General features: G+C 36.9%; 1 protein-coding gene and 1 long non-coding RNA gene across 14 annotated transcripts in view; one reads left to right on the top strand and one right to left on the bottom strand.

Annotated features, from left to right (window-relative positions):
• The window catches only part of CTNND2 (catenin delta 2), a 524740-nt gene that overhangs the window by 16773 nt on the left and 485596 nt on the right, over positions 1-22371 (bottom strand). For all 13 annotated transcript variants that reach the window (XR_005555019.1, XM_039329341.1, XM_039329329.1 and 10 more), the window contains one exon: positions 4833-4959. Coding sequence is in view for 12 of the 13 variants with exons in the window: in XM_039329341.1 (XP_039185275.1) it covers positions 4833-4959 (127 nt within the window). In the remaining variant the exon portion in view is untranslated. The remainder of the gene's footprint in view (positions 1-4832; positions 4960-22371) is intronic.
• Positions 1-22371, top strand: part of LOC120301761 — a 154501-nt gene that overhangs the window by 78226 nt on the left and 53904 nt on the right. The window lies entirely within an intron of this gene.

The following is a 22371-nucleotide window of genomic DNA, read 5'->3' as shown; positions in this document are numbered from 1 at the left end:
GAGTGGGGCAATGATGCAAAGTGGTTGAAGCTAAATTATTTTTCTTGTTTGAATGAAGAGGTCTGTGCAATACCACTAATTTTCTGCAATAGTAGTAAAAGAAGAATCTGGGACCTCAAAAAAAGAAAAAGTTCATGTGGGTGCTGTAATGGTTTGTTCCGTTGTATACATGTATTGCTCTCTCAGGCAGAATTGTGCATGAGTGAAATGGATGTCAACAGCTGCAGTTTCATCAGAGCAGGGATAAGTGCTTTCTCTCTGAGTGCAAAAACATTTCCTTTTGTCATTACAGTGTAGGCAAGTCACCTTACTTACAAAGTCAATGAACACTTTGCTGTGATTGTTCTTTTTGCTTGCTTACCTGTGTGACTTGTACCCCACTTCTTGGAATGCAATTCGATGCTGGATATTTACATTCAGAATCCTTAGTACTCTCTTTGTGATTACTAAGCATAGAGGTTAGCAGCATATTCAAGTTTCTGATTTAGATAGTGTTTTTCCCACTAGTAAAGTTTCTTCTTGTGAAATTTAAGCATGCAATATAATAATATTAAACAAGAAATTAAAAAAAAGATGAGGAAGAGAATGTTTAATAAAGGTAACTTGGGTCTACTATTTAAATATTTAATATGGCTAAGCACAATACATTATACAGCAGATTAATTAAAATAAACATTTGTTCTCTGTGAGATACTGGTAATGAAATGAAAATGCAATGTAATTTTCCTGGACAAGCACTGCTATGTTTTCTCTCTTGCTAAATTCCTTTACACTGTTTCTGTGTAGTTAATGTGTATTTGTCAATGAAAGACTGGGACTATTCATGAATCTAAAATGCACTTGAGCATACCTAGTAACAGCATCCAAAGTTATATATGATACAAAATACCAATCATACTACACCACTCATTTCTGTTAGCTTGGAAGTTCAGCTAAATACGTATTGATTCAGTTCATAGTCAACATACAAAAACAGGAAGCTACATTTTCCAATTTGTCTGAGTTAACTTATTTTATTATCGTTTGCCGCCTAGAATAACTTGTTAAGAAGGGTGGCCATACAAATTGAGTTAATAAACAAATAAATTGCTTATTTAAAGGCAAAAGGACTTTGAGCAAAAAATATAGGAAACTTAATTTCTGTTGACTTATAATGCAAACTACAACTGAAAGAAGCTGTACAAGATTGGAAAAGGTGGAGTTAGTTGACTCTACCTGAATTAATCATAATTGTATTGATAGCATCATTATCAATGTAATGCAAACTAATAGGCTAAATTTATAGAAGTATCTGCTATAATGTATAAAGGTAAAGGTTTTTTCTGTCCAGCCGTATCCACCTCTAGGGAGTGGTGCTTATCTTTGTTTTTTTTTAGCTGAGGGAACCAGCATTGTCCAGAGACATTTCCATGGTCATGTAGCCAGCATGACTATATACCGAGGTGCACAGAACATTGTTACCTTTCCACTGAAGTGGTACCTATTTATCTATTTGCATTTGCATGCTTTAGAACTGCTAGGTTGACAGAACTGGGACAACTAAAGGAGCTCACTCCATCACGTGGTGCTTGGTTCTTGAACACAGGCTGTCAGCTTTCTAGTTTGCAACATCAACATCTTTAACCAATAAGCTATCACGTCCCCCTGCTATAATTGTAGTTAAGTAATGAATACAATAACATTAAGGTGAATTTCATCTAAAGAGGATTATAGAATGAAATAGCATGAACCTGGCCTTCCAAGAATAGGTCCTATGGATATTCTTGTACAAAACCCCATAGGATCATAAAATGTAATGGCTGGAAGGAACTTTGGAAATTATCTGAATGTTGTATCCTAAGAAAGTAAAAGTAAAAACAAATGATTGCTTTCCTTATGTGTGTCTTTTTTGCAAAGGTAATAACATTCCAAAATGAGTGCTTATTGACTGTACATCTCGGAAGAGTTCTAGGAATAAATAATTTAATATATTATTTTACTGATGTATTTTCATATATAAATATATGACCATTTGATCTTCTTTTTTATTTCAACTAAGAAATGACAACAGCATCCTAAGGAAATGAGCTCTAGTTGGTTTTATGAATGCTATCTTTCCTTTCTAAGCAGATCTACAGAAAAAAATATAGCTGATCTCTCCACTCTTCTGACTATGCTCTCCACTCTTCTGACTATGCAATTATATTGATACCTTTCTTTACTTCAACTGAAAATTTACCTCAAATAAATATTAGTAACACTTATGGAGGAAACATTGTTTTGGATCTTTGGAATCATTTCACACTTCTGCAGTGGGTATGTTTAAGTCTGTCTCCCTACAAAATAATCCAGGATATCAAGATATCCAAACCAGCCTACCCATTAGCTCCAGCAACTATGAACAATAATCAGGAACAACTATTACATGTACATATATTGAAATATAGTAATTATAATGTTTATAATGCATATGTTAATATAAATTATTTCACATATCTTCCTTTAGCAGGTCCATAATTATCAATAATTTACAAATAACCAATCAACGATATGGCTAAGTATAGATTTGAACCTAGATTACTAAAATAGTAATAAGTGCAATAATGTCTCAATTTGACAAAAACCACACAATATCAGAAATGGGAACGTCTTCTTTTCTGTTTTTTAATTTTTTTTATTTTATTCAAAAGTTAAAATACAAACTCACCAAAAAGCAAAGAGAGAATAAAACCAAACAAAAAAGAAAGAAAAAAACATTAATTTACAGAAAGCCTTTTTCACTAGAGTCATTGTTCCTGATCTGCCCTTGACTGATTCTTAGTAATAAAACTTGTTCTTAAGATTATTATTGGAGTTTTTCTATATAATTGCATCCCCCAAAGTTATAAATCTCTGTTGTAGATACCTTCACAGCACTTTTATTTTAAAAATTCCATGAGTTTTTTTAACCATCCCAGTTCCATTCTGTCATCTCTGGATTTCTTGGATTCATAGCCCTTTCCACCTTATCCACCAAATCTGTATGTCTATGAAGGTTCTCAGTCATCCAGGTCATGGCTGCCCAAAGGTGCTTTTTCAGGAGGCAACTGTATTTTCTTGTTTTTCTTGGAAGATGTTTTGCTTTTCATCCAAGAAGCTTCTTCAGCTCTAGCTGGATAGTGGGCAATGGAAGGATTTATATTCCTTGCAGACAGCTGGGAATTTGCATACTTTTAGATAGTTATTGAGGCCATTTGGAGTTTGCTTGTGTCCTCAGAGTCATCTGAGTAGTGCAAATGTGTGTGGAACCTTCTTGGCTGCAGGATGTTTTCTGTCCTGTGTCCCTTCACTGTTGAAGACAGGCTCAGGCTGTTGTGGACGAGTCTGTGTGGTTTCATCTCAAACTGAAGCACAAATGATTCTTGTAGTCTGCAATGTTTTCTGGAAATCCATTCATACTCCCACACCATTTGAAAGATGTTCATCCCAAAGTGCAAAACTAAATGTCTACGGAGATTCTCAGTCATCCAGGTCATGGTTGTCCCAAAGGTACTTTTTCATGGAGGCTACTGGACTTTCTTGTTTTTCTTTGAAGATGTTTCGCTTTTCATCCAAGAAGCTTTTTCAGCTCTGATTGGATGGTGGGGAATGGAAGGATTTTGAGGGAGTTTACTTGCCTCCTGAAAAAGCACCTTTGGGACACCAAATCTGTAATTTTCCAACAAAGTTTCTTCTCCAACTCTGTCGCAACAGATCAAGTTACAATCCATCCGATTGCAAATCTAATTCTGTTGTTGCCTCTATCTGAGCAGCCTTTTTAGGATGATTTACAATTGTTGTTGCTTCATTGAACTTATTATTTAAATTTTCAAAAAGAGCTTGTAAGGTAAGAAGCATTCTTCTTTCAAAAGCTTCCCAGAAAGCTTTTGTTGTTTTCATTTTTAGTGTAATGCAAAAACATAGACAATTCCTCTCAAGGGCAATCTGTTCCACAGTCAGCTAACTGCAGGAGGAATTGAGATAATTTTCCCAAGCATAGACAATAAATAGAAGAGATTAAATGAAAAGTTCCTATCTTTTTAAGAAACAAAAAAAGATCAGAGAAATTTTCAGAAATAAAATACAGTAAAAGGGCACAGTTTGTATAAAAAATGGTAAAACAAATTCCTTACTGTAAGAATCCAATGTAAATCAGTTTTCACTATGTAAGAAAAAATCTTTGCGCCATTGACAAAAGTTGAAAGTGTTTCATTATTCCAGGAAAAAAAAGCAGTAGTAAAGAATCAAAACTTCAGCTTTATAATCCAGCAAAGGGTAAAAATAGTTCAGCATTCAATCAGATGTTTAACATTTAAAATATAAAGCAAAAATGAAAGAAAGCAAATTAAAAAAAATAATGTTAAAATGAAGGCATAATTAAATATCCGAACAGCTGATAGCAAAGGATGGAGACCTGACTCTCCAACTGTTCTTACTGTGAACTGCAATCATCAAGATTCCTCTTCGCTGGTAAGTGAGCAGTCACCCAAGAGTCATCCGTGGTCATTCCTAGTTGCTCCTGTTCAATCTAGGGAGCATTTTGCCACCAAAGAGCCAGCTTTGGTGGTGAAATCAGCTGTTAGTCAGCAGGGAAAAAAAACCTCCCATCTGCTCAGAGCACCATTTTCAAAGGATTTCCCTTTTCTGCTTTATCCAGAATGTTTCGTGATGGCATCAAACATCCGTAAGACAGCAAATAGATAAACAATGAAAGTACCAAAGTACCTTTTCTATGCTTCATTACAGCTAATAATTCCCTTGCTAAAATTTCAGTTCTTGATCTGACTTTGATCAATTGTTTCCCTAATTATTCAATTATATATATCTGGTCTTACCTGAACGATTGTTGGGAGACATGCGCACTGGAGAGATGGAAGGTGTGCGTGAGGAAGAATATGGTCTTTGCCTATCCCTCTCTATCGTTGATGATGAAGCTACAAAATGATACTGTGACCATCCATCCTGCATGGGAACAGAATACAATAATAAAAAGGCTGAACAGAATATAAGTATGAAAGAAGATACAAGTATGAAATATTTATTTATTTAACCATCTAACTTAGGGGCTAGTCTTTTTCTTTATTAACAGGCAGGTCTTCCACATTATCTGTTTCTATATATTTTTTATACTTTAAAAAACCTTTTCTCAAAATATTTCTTTTGAAATATGCATTCAATGTAGATTGACTGGCTTTCCCTTCATCAATATGTAGACCCATGTGTAATGTAAATGTATGAGGACAGTCATATTCTTACATTAAAAATCTTGGATGAACATTATATATTATATATATATTATATATTTATAGGTGAATGCCCAATATGTTCATCTGGATCCAAGACTATGTCACCTTAATCTTCAGTAAATGATTTATTCATTAGAATAACTTCCTAAATTTTTAGCTGCTACAATCTAAGTTTTAAATCTTCAGATAGCTGAAAATTAGATAAAATATAAGAAAAAAAAACTGATTACTAAACCACAGTAAAAATAACCAGTAAAGGCTAGTGATAAAATCAACTGCTGAAATCAACCACATTCCTGCTTGGTAAACATGTTTTAGGAAAGTATATGAGATCTGGGACAAACTTGCTACATATTATTTATATTACATCTATATTATTTCCAGGTGCTAATGCTTATTTAAATATTAATCAATGTTACAGAATAGTCAGTCTTTAGAACAAAAAGATTAATTTTTGAACACCCCCATTGTTTTTATATATTGATATTGAAAGGAAAAGATTTTATATGGCTTTTCAAATTTAGGAGTGGTCAATCTGAGACCATGAAAGGATAACCATTTATTTTTAAAAAATAAGAAAGAGAAAACTAGGAGTCCAGTTTTAAAAATATTACAGAAGTATTTCAATACACAAATAGAGAAGAAATGCTTTAGTGAATTACATGAGTTCAATCACCCAACTCTTTTACTTAGATTTAGTTAGCTCACATTCTAAAGCTTTCTAAAAAGGGTGATAGATGTTTGAACACAGACTTATAAATGGCCTTAACTGACCACAGGAACACAAAATAAGTCACCTATTTTGATAGTTCAATCAAATATCTGGGTAATCCATGGGTCTAAGGTTTTTTTAAAAGCTGCTATATTTCCCCAAGATTGGGACACCAACATTTGACAGCAGATTTTGTGGTGTACAGCAGTGTGATTTCCTGTTAATTTTGGGGGTGAAATAAAAACCAAATGGTGCAGAAAATCTTCAATAAATCTCCATTTAAACCATATTTAACCATATGTTATATCTTAACACATTTATTTTAAAATCAAATCTCATTCTGAAGGTGGCATACTTTATATTAATAGTAAATGCATGCAGTAACTCTGTCATTTCCAAAAACAACAGAACAAACAAAAGGAAGACAATACTGATTCCACTCTATTAGTAACATGACCATTTAAGTACTCTGTGGCCCTTCAATTTTTTTTAAGATTAAAAAAAACCCCACTGGTTGCTAAAAGATTGCCCACCACTACTATAATTGAGGTTCTTTTGGCTAATATACTTGCTCACAGGGACAATGCAGCAGATTTGTTATATTAAAAAAAGGTTGTTTAACAAAAAACGGAAATGAAATACAAGTCTTTTCTGTAGTAGTGTTCATACTTGGCACGACCTTCCCTGGAAAGTACAATTAGCACCCTTTCTCCTTGTATTTTGCAAAGTAATACAAAACTACTGTTCCAATGTGCATTTGACCTAATTTTATAATGGATATGCACAGGCATTGTATTTTTAATAATTGGATTATTTTCTAACTTATTTCTACTCTGTTATTCATTGCCCAATCTTGACTAGGTGTTCTATACATATTGTAAAAAAAATGCATACGCATCAAACTGTTTCCATGGTGAAAAACTGTTTTTAGCACAAGAAAATGTGTACATTTTTAAATCATACATTGTATACTATCAATGAAATTAAGTGATGAAGTAGTACAACTACTCATTGTCCTCGAGTTAATGGATTGCGAAGTAAAAGCTTAAATAGCAGCTGCAATTTTAATCTATAAAGCCATTATCTTTGAAGTCAATTTAAATCAATACCTTTTTCTTTCCTATAAATCTAGGCTTGCCCAAAGGGCTCTTAAAATAATTCCTTGAAATCAACCTAATACCTGCCCCCTTAGAAAAGCCAAAGTGTGTGCCATTGGAAAGGGACAAGACCATCTCTTCTACCAAATTTGAGCGGAGTAGGCTGGTTTGAGAGGGTACGTGATAAGACAGCAGACCATACTTCCAGCTTTGCTGTTGCTCTGCATTCACCAACTCCCTTAAAACAGTCCTGGTTTGGGAAATTGTGAGAATTCCCAAGGGGTTAATGATCCATGCTTTTCTCCAGAGTCAAGCAATTTTTCAATAGTTGGGAGAGTACTAAGCATGCTGAGATGAAGGTATGGCATAGTGGCAGGTATGCTCTTTCCTTTGTTTGTTTGTTTGTTTTTTTACCTAACTTGACATTCTGGCCACTGATCCCAAGTCTTATAAAGTCTTATAAATTGGCAGCCTATAAATTTTATAAATAAATAAATAATAAAATCAAGCAAGCAAGATATTGATGCTTATTTACAGATATTCAAGTTTAGAAAGTGACGTGAATAACAAAAATAAGCATTGGCAGTGTTTATATTCACAAATGATCAAGATTATTGACTTATCCTGATCTATTATGAATGAGCAGTATGCTGGTGTTTGTTATTCTCCTGTGCTTTTCTTTATGAGAATAGGATTTGTTTCGAAATCATACTTTGCAATCAATCTTTGCAAGCAATTCTGCTTATTATAATTTGTAAATCTTCACGGTTTTGGGTCCAGGCATTCCTACTAAAGCAAGCAAGAGACACAGGCAATTTCAATTCAATTGTGAGCAAAATTGGTATTGCCTGAGAGTTTCAGACAAAGAGATGGATTTTAACCTCTTGAGAGTTTATGTTCAATAATTTTGTTAATCTTTAAACTTCTATAGAAACTTTGGTTTGACTTTGTTGACAATAACTTCTTGAAGTTTCAAATCCCTAAAAATACACAATGATTTCTATTACAACCGATAGAACATTTCAAAATGCTTTATTTCTGTTCTCTAACTGCTGCCATTTGGTGAATGACAGCATTTTAGTGTAAAAACTCCATACTATCATGTAGCAGTTTCTATTAAGTAATCCTAAATTACTTAATAGAAATTTCCTGGGAAAAGTGAATGTGAATTGGAACTAAAGCAAGCAATGAAGCTATTGCTTTAAGTTGGCAAATAGTGCACTTATTTATTTAGCCTGAGAGTATTGAAAGTTTTAATACGAAAAGATGCTAAGAGATTAGAAGAGAGCTCTGATACTTCTCAGAAAAGACCTTTGGCTTCAAAGATATGATAGCAACATGTTGTTTCTGCATGATGCCTACTGTTTCACCACAAAACTCAACAATCAAATTCTGTTGGGTATGTATGGATTTTCAATCTGGGCTAGATAATACAGTACCACAGTCAACATGAGCTACTGTAGTTTTTAAGATTATAGGAACATAATATAGGAAGTTGAATTTATGTTTTGCTTTGACATCCCCTCATTCATTTTTCTGCTGATTGCCTTATTAAATTAAGGTTTAAATGTAATTTGATTTTGCGCTTCCACCGTCATGTTGCTCACGAAGCAAAATGATAGCAAGGAACATAAAAATGTTGTTTTGTTTTCTTTTGGCAGGGGCAATTTTCTCTTTAGTTTAATAATGTATGAAAATGCAACTTAAATGAAATAATGTCTTTTTTAGATTAAAACAAATGTTGATGCCAATATATATTGTACATTTCAAATTACAAATTTAATTTGGGGGGGGGGGGAACTATGTCTCCAACATCTTTTTTTAATGCAGTTACTGCAAATATAACATTAGCCTTCCTTTACTCCAAGTCCATTTCTATTTTATAGGTAAGTATTTAGTAATAAATTCATTAGATATACTTCAATGATTATTGTTAAAGATTTAAACCAATTTTTAGAAGTCAAATGTGAATATTATCAAGTGAATGCAAAAATAAATAGTAGGTGATATGCTGGTTGCCTTTATGTTTTAGATTTAGTGCTTCTAATGGAATTTAATCAAATCAATCTAGATATTATAAAGGTATAGTAGATTTGGGACTCCTGAAGTGAGTATGTAATCACTCCAAAAGCAAAATGTTATGTATTTCTGAATCCATTTGTATCCATCCTACTTAATCCTAATTCAATTTAATAACTTAAGCAAAATTAAGCAAAAAAATATGACATATTTGGAATAAATTCTTGTTATGGGAACGTGTTAAGTTAATAATTTTATATATATATAAATGAAAATTTTAATTAGATCATCATCATCAATCAATCCATGGCAAAGAAATGGAGAATGTATATTAATAATTTCTTAATTATTATTTCTTAATATTCCATTAACTTTCTATAATTCTTTAAACTAGACAATAATAACTAGATTTTAATATAACTGCAAAGTCTAAGAAAGTTTCTAGGAAAGAAGTTTTAGAATGATTCTAGGACACCCTTAAATAATAAGCCTGTTCAAGATTTTCCCCCCGTTTTTTAAAATAGATAAATCCACTTGTATAGAGAATTTGAAGGAGAGTACTTACTAATTTGATCCTTTTCTTTAGGATTGGATCTACTGAATGGTATCTCAGAAACACTGCAGAAGTATTACTTATTAATACTGAAGTTACAGTGATAATTATTAATGTTAACTAAGACTGAATTTACCACAAAGGATCCATTGAAAGACAATAGTCAAATACCTTATTTCAAGATGTTTTAAATGAGACAGATATTGAAGAAAGAAATAATTCTTCAAAAAAGGTCAAATTAAGAGATGGGTGCACAAGAATAACAGAGCTGTTACTCTTTAGGTGCACAATATAATAATAATATATTACCCTGGTTATCAGACACCAAATTAATTGATAAAAGAAAAAGTAGATGAAACTAAACATGGTGGATTTTTAACTCAGCATTTAAGCTATTTTAATCAATCATAAATAAAAAGCAAATACTAAGGAATATTTCCAATGCAGCAGGTGAAAAAATGCTAACTGACCTAGAAAGTTACTATGTAGTGCACTTATGTAAGTAAAGTTAGAGAAGGGAACTGATACAGGATGGGGTTCCTTTTTTATTGCCAGAAAAATGCTTTCCCCACCCTCCTCCCCAGTTCATAGAAAAGCAATTGTGACCTCAGAAAGAATAATTGAAGTGCACTACAGAGAACTACTCTTTCTTCAAGCAGAAAGAGAAGAATGAACCAGAGATGGAAAATGTTTTTAAAAGTATGAAGTGTTGGAATACAGCATAGAGGCCCTCCACTAGGAATATGTTTTCTCAACACTAATGAAATTTAACAGAAATGAGTGCTTCATCAAATTCAAAGATTGACAAGCTAGAGTGAAGATGATTACAGTACTTTTTATGGAGGAAATAAGGACCAGACTGTTAAAATAAGTAAGTTAAACTTTTAGAGCTTATAAAACTATTTTCTCATGTTCGTTTTTCTTACAAATGCCCTGCCAAGGAAACTGCCAAAACAAGCAATCTCTCCTTACTTTTTTGACTTGTAGAAAATGAAGTGTTCATCATGCAATTTGGGTTCATATTTCCCAAGTAGTTGAATAATACCTATCTCAGATTCCTAAGACTGCTGTATATAAGGTGTGATCACTATTCAGCTATGACAGAACAAGCTCTTACGGGTTTTAGAAAAGAACTTTTGCTAGCTCAATTTGGAGGGTTCTGCATGGGAAATATATGCAATCTACGACAATCCCTTCCCTTCAGAACCTCTCAGTATTGAACCAGGCTCTCTCCCCTAATCTATGCTTTCATTTATCATATATAGCATTATGACCTCCTTATTATGGTTGGAAAGTTCATTTATTCAGCCCAATTTCACAATTTGTACTTTTCCTTCCTCCATCTGAAAACTGCCACCATTACAGAATGCTAATTAAAGTTACATTTTCTTTCTTTTAAAAAAAAACTTTTAAAGTTTATATACCATTTCAATAAAAAAATGACTAATGCCTTTCATTTTACGTGAAATGGGTAAGAACGAAACTTACCCTATAGGCAGCTACTTGTTTTTGCAATTTAAGTTTGTATGTGTACGTAAATGCATGTGTGTATGTATATATGCATGTCTGTGATGTATCACTAATATAACAAAATATAAGTGATGTATTGTTTGTACCAAAAGCAAAATGTATGATAGAGAACCCTGGCACCAAAATGAAGATTAAAATACACTGTCAAAACTATTTTTTGATAAAGTGTTATCATCAAAATTTGTAATTTGGTTCTTTCATTCACTGGATCTGTGCATTTCCAACTCATATCTGAATGCCAAAATCCCATTAGTCAAACAGTTTGTCAAAAAATTACTGGACCATTTTCTTCCATTGTATTCCTGAAATTATTATAAAGTCCCCTATTTAACATTTCTAAGAATATTTATTCTTTCAATGTACTGTACAGTTGAAAGTATTTTCTTCTTTTTCATACTATCTTTAAAAGCTGCTGCAGTTATGAACAAAAAGAAAGAGAAGACACATTTTTTTCTATGAATCTTATCTCTAATTTTAGTTTTAAAGGTGGTAAATTTAGAACCAATTCAAATAATTTTAAGGTTCATGTATAGATTATTGCTTTATCTTGCTAAGGCTTACAATTCAGTTTCATGTGTTGTTTGGCAAAAGAACAGAAGGAACAACTCAGTTTATATTCATTTCAATGAATTTTAAGAAGCACACAAGTATTCTAGCAACTATCTAAGAAAATGCTATGTACTGGATGAAACGGGGAGTTAAATATGCAATTATGGATTATGTGAGATGATTATTGGCTGATAGGAGAGATGGATTCTTTGGAATTGCAATGATCTAAACAGACATGTCAAACTCGTGACGTCACGTGACGTCGCAGGACGTATCAGAACTTTTCCCCCATTGCCGGCAATGGGGTGGGCACGGTTTTCTCGTGACATGTCTGGCCCGTGGGCTGGCAGTTTGATACCCCTATCTAGAGTCTCCAGTGCACCAAACAGAAGGATAAATTTTCTCCTGCTGACAAACAGCTGATTTTGCTGCCAAAGGTGCCTCTCTTTGGCAGCACACTCCCCAGATTTGAATGGGAGCAACTAGAAATGACCCAAGATGATCCCTGGATGACTGTATAGTTGCATAGGAAGACAATTGCAATTCTTGGTAAGAGTGATCAGAGTTGGTTCTTCATCTTTTCCTGTCAGTGGTTTTTTCTAGGAGTGTCTTGGTTTTAAACATGATGTTTTGCTTTTGACCTACATCTAAGCATCTGGTTGAATGCAGATTTATTTTATATCCCCTTGCTGGACTGTGAATTTTTACCTTTTTTATTGGTTTGCTTTGGAAACTCTTTTGTTTTTGCCACTTGGAAGCGAATAGCGTGAAGACTTTCTCCTTGGTAGTGAAAGTGATCTGATTTGATTTACAACTATGCTGTACTATTGTACAAATGATTTTATAGTTTACTAGTTTTTAAAAAAACTTTGCTGCTTCATTTTACTTTGTATATATTTTTGGTTTCTTTTCCTTTGCTCTCTAAAGGAATGGGAAATTTCTCTTTTGTTTCTATTGATTCTCTATCATGGGAAATATTATCTTAATTTCTCCTGCAGACATCTTGTTATGAAGCACTTTTTTTTGTCTTTGAGAGGAATTGCCCTCATTTTGTTGTGAAAGTTGGGCTAAAATTTGGATTATATTAAAAATGGAAACAACAATAAAAGCAGCTCAAATTAATCTTAAAGCCTTCTTGGAACCCTTTCGGAAAAAATGCTTTTCAACTTACAATTTAGATAAAATGTCTGATGATTTAATAACAGTTATAAATTAAACCTAAGGATGATACTCAGATACAGTTAACGGCAGCTAAAACAGAATGACAATTAAATGGATTGGAAGTCAATTTGTTGCTGACAAAATTGAAGGAGAAGAAGAACTGAATATCCTTAAGAAAACTGATGGAGATTGTGGAATAGACTTATTGTATTCAATCAGAAGACAACTGTTAAGAGAATTGTGGTTCAACTGGCACAAAAAAATTCTGAACAACAAGCGTTGCAGAGATATTTGCAACAGAGAACTATGATTTTGGGGAATGAGATACAACTGTTGGGAAAGAGCCCAACTGAAGTAAAGATAAGGATAGAGAAAGCTCGAACAGCATTCTTCAAAATGTAAAACGTCTTCTGCAGTCATGACATAAGCCTAAGATTGAAAATCAGGCTTGTCAGATGTTATATTTTTTTCTATCCTGCTCTGTGGAGTAGAGAGTTGGTCTCTGACAGAAGGCCACCTGAAGAGACTTGAAGCATTTGAAATGTGAATTTACAGGTGGCTGTTACATATAAGCTGGGTTGACAAGATCAGAAATGAGGCGGTGGTAAGCCGCCTGGGAAAGCCAAGGGAAATCATCAAAACAATTAAAAAACGAAAGTTAGAATATTTTGGACATGTGATGTGACACCCAGAAAAATATGGCATACTCCATTTAATCCTCCAGGGAAAGATTGAAGGCAAACAAGGTCCAGGCAGAAGAAGAACATCATGGCTTCAAAACTAAGGGACTGGTCTGAACAAAACTCAGCAGCACTTTTTCATGCGGCTGTTGATAACAGGATTGCCAACATGATCGCCAACGTCCGATAATGGATATGGCACAAGAAGAAGAAGATGCTTAACAGACAGAGATAATGATTGCAGTGGTTTATGGTAGATTAGAAGCCGTGGTGGACTTTCTGTGTGAGAAATACAATAATAGATTGTTAACAGAGGGATCTGAAGTTTAGTTTTGTTGTTGGCTTTACCTGTTAACTGATATTTTTTAAGTAAATAAATGGTAGGTCAAATTAGTTGGGCAAAGAGAGCTGTAGAAGTTTATAAAGTTTTGCAAGGGGGGGGAAATGATTATTGTTGAAATATATTTATCAGTATTCAACTAGGAACAATGTATATGTATGTTTTTGATCTTATTTAGTTTTTGCTTTGTTATTTTCTTTTTTTCTCTTTAAGTTTGTATTTTAACTTTGGAAATAAAATTTAAAAAATATTTTAAAAAAGAAATAATTGCAATGATCTAATACAACAGAAATGGAATAAAAAGATTTCCCTATGATTTAAGTTCATATACAGTGGGGCAAAAAAGTATTTAGTCAGCCATCAATTGTGCAAGTTTTCCCACTTAAAAAGATGAGAGAGGCCTGTAATTGTCATCATAGGTAGACCTCAACTATGAGAGACAAAATGACAAAACAAATACATTGTTTGATTTGGAAGTAATTTATTTGCAAATTATGGTGGAAAATAAGTATGTGGTCACCTACAAACAAGCAAGATTTCTGGCTCTCAGAGACCTGTAACTTCTTCTTTAAGAGGCTCCTCTGTCCTCCACTCGTTACCTGTATTAATGGCACCTGTTTGAATTTGTTATCAGTATAAAAGACAGCTGTCCACAATCTCAAACAGTCACACTCCAAACTCCACTATGGTGAAGACCAAAGAGCTATCGAAGGACACCAGAAACAAAATTGAAGACCTGCACCAGGCTGGGAAGACTGAATCTGCAGCAGGCAAGCAGCTTGGTGTGAAGAAATCAACTGTGGGAGCAATAATTAGAAAATGGAAGACATACAAGACCACTGATAATCTTCCTCGATCTGGGGCTCCACACAAGATCTCACCCCGTGGGGTCAACATGATCACAAGAACGGTGAGCAAAAATCCCAGAACCACACGAGGGGACCTAGTGAATGACCTGCAGAGAGCTGGGACCAAAGTAACAAAGGCAACCATCAGTACCACACTACGCTGCCAGGGACTCAGATCCTGCAGTGCCAGACGTGTCCCCTGCTTAAGCCACTACATGTCCGGGCCCATCTGAAGTTTGCTAAAGAGCATTTGGATGATCCAGAAGAGGATTGGGAGAATGTCATATGGTCAGATGAAACCAGAATAGAACTGTTTGGTAGAAACACAAGTCGTCATGTTTGGAGGAGAGAGAATGCTGAGTTGCATCCAAAGAACACCATACCTACTGTGAAGCATGGGGGTGGCAACATCATGCTTTGGGGCTGTTTCTTTGCAAAGAGACCAGGACGACTGATCCATGTACAGGAAAGAATGAATGGGGCATTCATGTATTGTGAGATTTTGAGTGCAAACCTCTTTCCATCAGCAAGGGCATTGAAGATGAAACGTGGCTGTGTCTTTCAGCATGACAATGATCCCAAACACATCGCCCGGGCAATGAAGAAGTGGCTTCGTAAGAAGCATTTCAAGGTCCTGGAGTGGCCTAGCCAGTCTCCAGATCTCAACCCCATTGAAAGTCCGTGTTGCCCAGCGCCAGCCCCAAAACATCACTGCTCTAGAGGAGATCTGCATGGAGGAATGGGCCAACATACCAGCAACAGTGTGTGCCAACCTTGTGAAGACTTACAGAAAACGTTTGACCTTTGTCATTGCCAACAAAGGATATATAACAAAGTATTGAGATGAACTTTTGATATTGACCACATACTTATTTTCCACCATAATTTGCAAATAAATTCTTTCCAAATCAGGCAATGTAATTGTCTGGATTTGTTTTCTCATTTTGTCTCTCATAGTTGAGGTTTACCTATGATGACAATTACAGGCCTCTCTCATCTTTTTAGTGGGAAAACTTGCACAATTGGTGGCTGACTAAATACTTTTTTGCCCCACTGTATTTCCTTTAGGAAAAAGGGATGTAAGATTTTTGTGGTTCTGGACATATTTATTTATTTATTTCTAAAATTTATATGCCGCCCAATCCCAAGGGACTCAGGGCGGCGTACAAAATTAAAACAATAATATGACAATAAAACAATAAAATAAATACATTCATACAGCGTGTCCGATCATATCCCGCCCCCCCTGGGGACATCAGCCCCAGGCCTGCCGGAACAGGAGAGTTTTAATGGCTTTTTTAAAGGTTGGCAGGGTGGGAGTAGTTCGAACCTCGGGGGAAGTTGATTCCACCAGGTCGGAGCCACCACAGAAAAGGCCCTTCCCCGAGGGCCCGCCGGCCGACATTGTCTGGCCGACGGGACCTGAAGGAGGCCCAATCTGTGGGATCTCACCGGTCTCTGGGAACTGTGCGGCAGTATGCAGTCCTGTAAGTAACCTGGCCCTATGCCATGAAGGGCTTTAAAGGTGATAACCAACACCTTGAATTGCGTCCGGAGACCCATAGGAAGCCAGTGCAGCTCGCGGAGGATAGGTGACATGTGGGCGTACCTTGGCGCGCCCACAATTGCTCTCGCGGCTGCATTCTGAACCAACTGCAGCCTCCGAACGCTCTTCAAGGGTAGCCCCATGTAGATTGTGTTACAGTAATCCAGTCTTGAGGTGACAAGGGCAAGAGTGACTGTGAGTAAAGCCTCCCGGTCCAAATAAGGGCGCAACTGGTGCACCAGGCGAACCTGGGCAAAGGTCCCCCTGGCCACAGCCGATAGATGTTGTTCTAAATTTAGCTGTGAGTCCAGGAGGACACCCAAGTTGCGTGCCTGCACTGAGGGAGGTAAATTTACGCCCCCCCAGGACTAATGATGGACCATCCAGTTGACCTTTGGGAGGCAAGACCCAGAGCCACTCGGTCTTGTCAGGGTTGAGTCTAAGCCTGTTCATCCAGACCCTCACATCTTCCAGGCACCGGCACATCACGTCGACTGCTTCACTGAAAGGACACGGGGTGGAGATATACAATTGGGTATCATCCGCGTACTGATGATACCTCACCCCATGTCGCTGAATGATCTCACCCAGCGGTTTCATGTAGATGTTAAAAAGGAGGGGGGACAGGACCGAGCCCTGAGGCACCCCATGATCGAGGCACCTAGGGGTCGATCTCTGTCCGCCCGTCAACACGACTGTGACCTGTCAGAGAGGTAGGAGGAGAACCACCGCAACATGGTGCCACCCACCCCAACCTCTCCGAGACAGCGCAGAAGGATACCATGGTTGATGGTATCAAAAGCTGCTGAGAGGTCAGGAAGCACCAAGATAGAGGAATGACCCCTATCCCAGGCTCGCCAGAGGTCATCGGTCAGTGCGACCAAAGCAGTCTCAGTGCTGTAGCCGGGCCTGAAACCAGATTGAAAAGGGTCCAGATAATTAGTTTCATCCAAGGATCGCAAGAGTTGGGACGCCACCACCTTTTCTACAACCTTCCCCACAAAGGGGATGTTGGAGACAGGACGAAAGTTCTTCAAAACAGCTGGGTCCAGAGAAGGCTTCTTGAGGAGGGGCCTCACCACCACTTCCTTTAAAGGTTGCGGGAAAGACCCCTCCATCAAGGAGGCATTGATTATCGCCTGGAGCCAGCCTCGTGTTACCTCCCTACTGCAGAAACCAGCCAGGAGGGGCACGGGTCCAATAAACAGGTGGCGGCATTCATTGCCCTCACGGCCTTGTCCACTTCATCAGGGCTCACAGGCTCAAACTCACTCCAGATAACATGACTAAGACCACCCCCCGGCAACTCGGCTGGCACTGCCCAGTCGGAGTCCAGGTCTCTCTGAATCTGAGCGATTTTGTCCAAAAGAAACTGAACAAACTCCTCAGCTCTCCCCTGCAAGGGTTCCTCCGCCTCCTCCACTTTAAGAAGGGAGCGGGTCACCCTAAACAGGGCGGCCAGGCGAGATTCTGCGGACGCAATAAGTGCGGAAAAGTGAACACGCTTTGCCGCCCTTATCACCACTAAATAAGTCCTAAGATAGGCTCTTAATAGTGATCGGTCAGATTCAGAGTTACTGGCCCTCCAACGTCGCTCTAGACGTCTCTTGTGGCGCTTCATCTCCTGGAGCTCCTCAGTAAACCAAGGCGCCCTCCGGGGACCACCACCACAGAGAGGTCACAAAGGCGCAATTCGATCCAGGGCCCCGGACGCCGCCTCAATCCAGGCCGCAACCAGGGCCCCGGACGAGTTGTGGACAAGGGAGTCAGGTATTTCCCCAAGCTCCTCCTGGAACCAATCTGGGTCCATTAGGCGCCTGGGGCGGAACCACCTAGTCGGCTCCCTCTCCCTGCGATGGGGGAGTGATTTTCTGAAGTCCAGCCTCAATAGGAAATGATCTGTCCATGACAAGGGAGAGATCTCTATTCCCCTTAATTCCAGATCATGTCTCCATTGCCCCAAGAGAAACACAAGGTCGAGTGTGTGACCACCCCTATGAGTCAGATCCTGGATTACCTGGGTCAGGTCCATGGTTGCCATGGAAGCCATGAACTCTTGCGCTGCCTCTGAGCGATCGCCGAGTGATGGCAGGTTAAAGTCCCCCAGTACCATAAGTCTGGGGAACTCCACCGCCAACCCGGCTACTGACTCCAGCAGCACAGGCAGGGCTGTTGCAACGCAGCTGAGAGGTAGGTACGTCAGCAGCAAGCCCAACTGAACCCGTGAACCCAACTTCAATAGGAGGGACTCACACCCAACAACGTCCGGGGCAGGAATCCCACAAGGACTCAAGGACCTCTGAGCGATGACTGCCACTCCCCCACCCCTGCCCTGATGTCGAGGCTGATGAAGCACCACAAACCCGTCCGGGCACATCTGTTTGAAGCAAGAGAATAAATCTGTGGAGCTGCTTCTTTTTGCAAATAGTTTGACACCTGCAATAGGAAAAAGAATATACACAACAGAGGATTAACCTTTAATTATCATCTGTTTATCAGAGTACTGGAATCTGTTAGTGATCCATGGGAGATAGGTAGTATTCTAGTAATATTTTAGTATTTACTGTTTATGTTATATCACTAGTGATGAGCTTCCATAATGTAATTAAGTGGACTTTTTAAAATTATAATTCATTTTCTGGGTAACATTTATCTACAGAACTTTCAAAAGGAATTGCTTTGTCTATCTATAATTAATTATTGATTTTCCTATTGTGAATGCAAGGATGACAAGACTTAATCTAATCAATAACATAGTGATGTATACAAAAAGACTAGTATGTCAGATAAAACCCAAAGGATAGAACCTCAGACATACAAGAATCATAATTTATACTGTTATGTTATACAGGGAGCCAGACAACAAGATCTATAAAAGCACAGCTAACACTTCTTGCAGTCATTTTTCAAAATTGTTTATATCATGCAGGGTGTTTGCAAAATTATCTATACCTCAATGGCATTCTGCAACCTGTCTAAGTCTCTTTGGAAAATGGTCTAAAGTGTAGATACTGTATTTCCCTGAAAATAAGACTCGGTCTTATATTTTTTTTTTTGCCTCCAAAAGAGGCACCAGGTCTTATTTTCAGACAATGTCTAACTTACCTTAGGACCACCACAGCCAGGCCTCCCATGCCCTGACACCTGTCGCACCGCTGCCTGAGTTCTTCTGCAGCTGCATGCCACGTGGCACATTGTGCCGCTGTCGCCATTTGCAGCAGGATATGCCTGGCTTGTTGCGCTGATCGCACCGCTGCCACTGCTCGATTTTTACGTGTGTGCCTCACCCCAAAACTAGGGGTTATTTTTTTGGGGGGTAGGGTTTATATTAAACACAGGTGTAAAAATCAAGCTAGGGCTTATTTTCAGGACAGATCTTATTTTCGGGGAAACGCGGTATGTAATAGTTGGAAGATCACAACTGAAATTGTGAAATTAACTGAATCCAAAAGATATTGCTAATGTCTTTGTCTTCAGCAAATCAGAAATCTAACTATAGACCTTAGAGTAAATACAATAATTATTCCCAAATAATAACAAAATTAAGTTAGTGGGATGTATTATCGATAAAAAAGCCAATACTGCTACTGAACCATTTTCATTTCCAAACCAGGCACTTTCTTTTCTACCTTTTCCTCAGAAAGAATAAAACTCTTTAACAAAAAAGATGAATTGAAACAACGAATAACTGAGCATCTAGAACTGAACAAGGTTGCCTGCATTAAAGCCTGTGACAAAAAGAACAAAGAAACAAAATTTAAAAAGGGGCATGAATCATCTTTGCTAAAGGGCTGCAATAAGCTGGTAAGCCAAGAATAAAATGATATCTTTTGGAGAATTTAAAAGAACACTTTCCTTAAGTGAGATATAGCTTTTTAAAAAGTACCTGTTATTGATTTAGAAGAAAGATCACTTTTAAAATTAACTTGGTACAGAGTGCAGAGATTAAATTAACTAAAACTTGCACACAGAAATAGGTTCCCCCAAATGAATATATCTGCATTCATGTAAAAATGAGATAATTCTCCATCCCACAATATTATGAGCAAGAAACCTAGTAAAACATTATTCCATCTGCTGATTTTTGAACACTGAATATGAGAGCTGAAATTATTAGTTTCATGGACTCACTCATAAGATTATAGAAGAATTTATGTTTTCTAGCTGCATGCATTGGTTATTTTAATTTCCCTTAAGAGTCTGATTTTATTTTAGCACAAGAAGGAGGAATATAGTCCAAAGAAGTTGGAAATGGTTTCATAGCAGTAGTATAGTTTCATCACACCATGTAAAATGTGACTGAAATAACAATACAATATAGCCTCCCCTATTTTTTTAACAGATATAAAATTATATAAACAGATATATTTGCATCTCTATAACTGTCTGGTTTGGCACAGCAACCAAACAAGACAGACACAGACTTCAGTGGATAGTTAGGACTGCAGAAAAAACAATTGCAACCAGCCTGCCTTGTGCATTGTATACTGCACAAGCTAGAAAGAGAGCTGTGAAAATATGTACACATCCTGGACATCAACTGTTTCAACTTCTTCCCTCAAGATGATGCAGTAATGCATTGCACACCAAAACAACTAGATTCAAGGATAGTTTTTTTCCCTCCATACAATCACTCTGCTAAACAAGTAATTCTCACACACTGTCTTATGCCCTGGGATGTCAAGCCACCTAGAAGGATTGTATTACTACTATTCTTCTCATTTTTCCTATTACTATTTCCTTAGTTTCTTATGACTATTACTTTGTTGTTTGTATCTTATGACTTATGTGGATTGCTTTTATGTAGTATCCTATGACCATCACTGAGTGCTATATCTTATGATTTATGATGATTGTATTTTATGATTATGATCATGATTTATCACTTCTTGCTTGTACACTGAGAGCTTATGCACCAGAGACAAATTCCTTGTGTGTCCAATCACACTTGGCCAATAAAAAATTAATTCTATCTATCTATCTATCTATCTATCTATCTATCTATCTATCTATCTATCTATCTATCTATCTATCTATCTATCTCCATCCACCCATCCATATACATATAGTGTTAGGGCTGGAATATCTGTCATATGTCTACTTTTAACACATACCATAAGTACATAGGTAAGTTTGTCGATGATAAAAAGATGGACAGAATCCAGGCTGCAAAATAAGCAGGCTTTTTTTTTTTTTACTTTCTCATAGATATAAGCATTGTGGATGAAATTGTGCTTCGAGTCATACACGTTAATACTAGCAAGTTACAAAAGATGTAATAACGCTGCGGCTAGAAAAGTTTTTTTTTGTGTGTGATTTTTGTACTGTACCAGAGGTAGCATAGGAGTTAACAGGAAGAAATTATAATTGGTAAAATTTGCTTTCTTCGGTGGAGAGGATCCACTGGATTCTAGTTCCTCTAGTCCAGGGGTCTATCTTAACTCAGGAATTCTGGGAGTTGAAGTCCACAAGTCATAAAAGATCCATGTCCTCCACTCCTGCAGTAGTCAATGGAAGGACACTACCATGTGTGAAAGGCTCATTCTGGTATAAGCCATAGAAATTTTAACTGATAAATATTATACCTTTTTGAAAGCTTCATTCATCTACTTTTGAATACAACAGAAAGTAACTGCAGCCTTGACCTACATAAGCCCTTTAGACATCTCATCTCAATTCTCTTGCCTAAAGCAAGTTTGAGATTTCATTGAATAACTAACTTCAAAAGGAAGGTTGTCAGTCAATTATTCAGAGTGATGTACCATAAAGAGCATTTCTATCTGTTTTAGAGAAAGATCAAAAGAACACATCCTACTGTCTGCAGTGATACAATCTTTTAATAACCAAAGCTACAAAGCATCCTAAAATTTGTTGCAATTCTAAATCTACATTTTAGCAGTCAAGTAAATTTCCTTGGCTTTATGGAATGCACCACATTCAGCAGCTTTGGCATAAGCAACTGAGAGCACATTCAACATTTTAGCAGATGCCAATTCTTCCTTCTACCTAAATTTTTAAACAGTAATCTTTTAATATACAGTACAATTGTCTTAAAAGTATATATGAGAACGTTAATATTCCATATGTTTGACT

This window comes from Crotalus tigris, unplaced genomic scaffold (genome assembly GCF_016545835.1).
Source record: "Crotalus tigris isolate CLP2741 ecotype Arizona unplaced genomic scaffold, ASM1654583v1 scf7180000024391.5723578, whole genome shotgun sequence".
Classification (NCBI taxonomy): Eukaryota; Metazoa; Chordata; class Lepidosauria; order Squamata; family Viperidae; genus Crotalus; species Crotalus tigris.
This window is presented reverse-complemented; position numbering and strand designations above follow the sequence as displayed.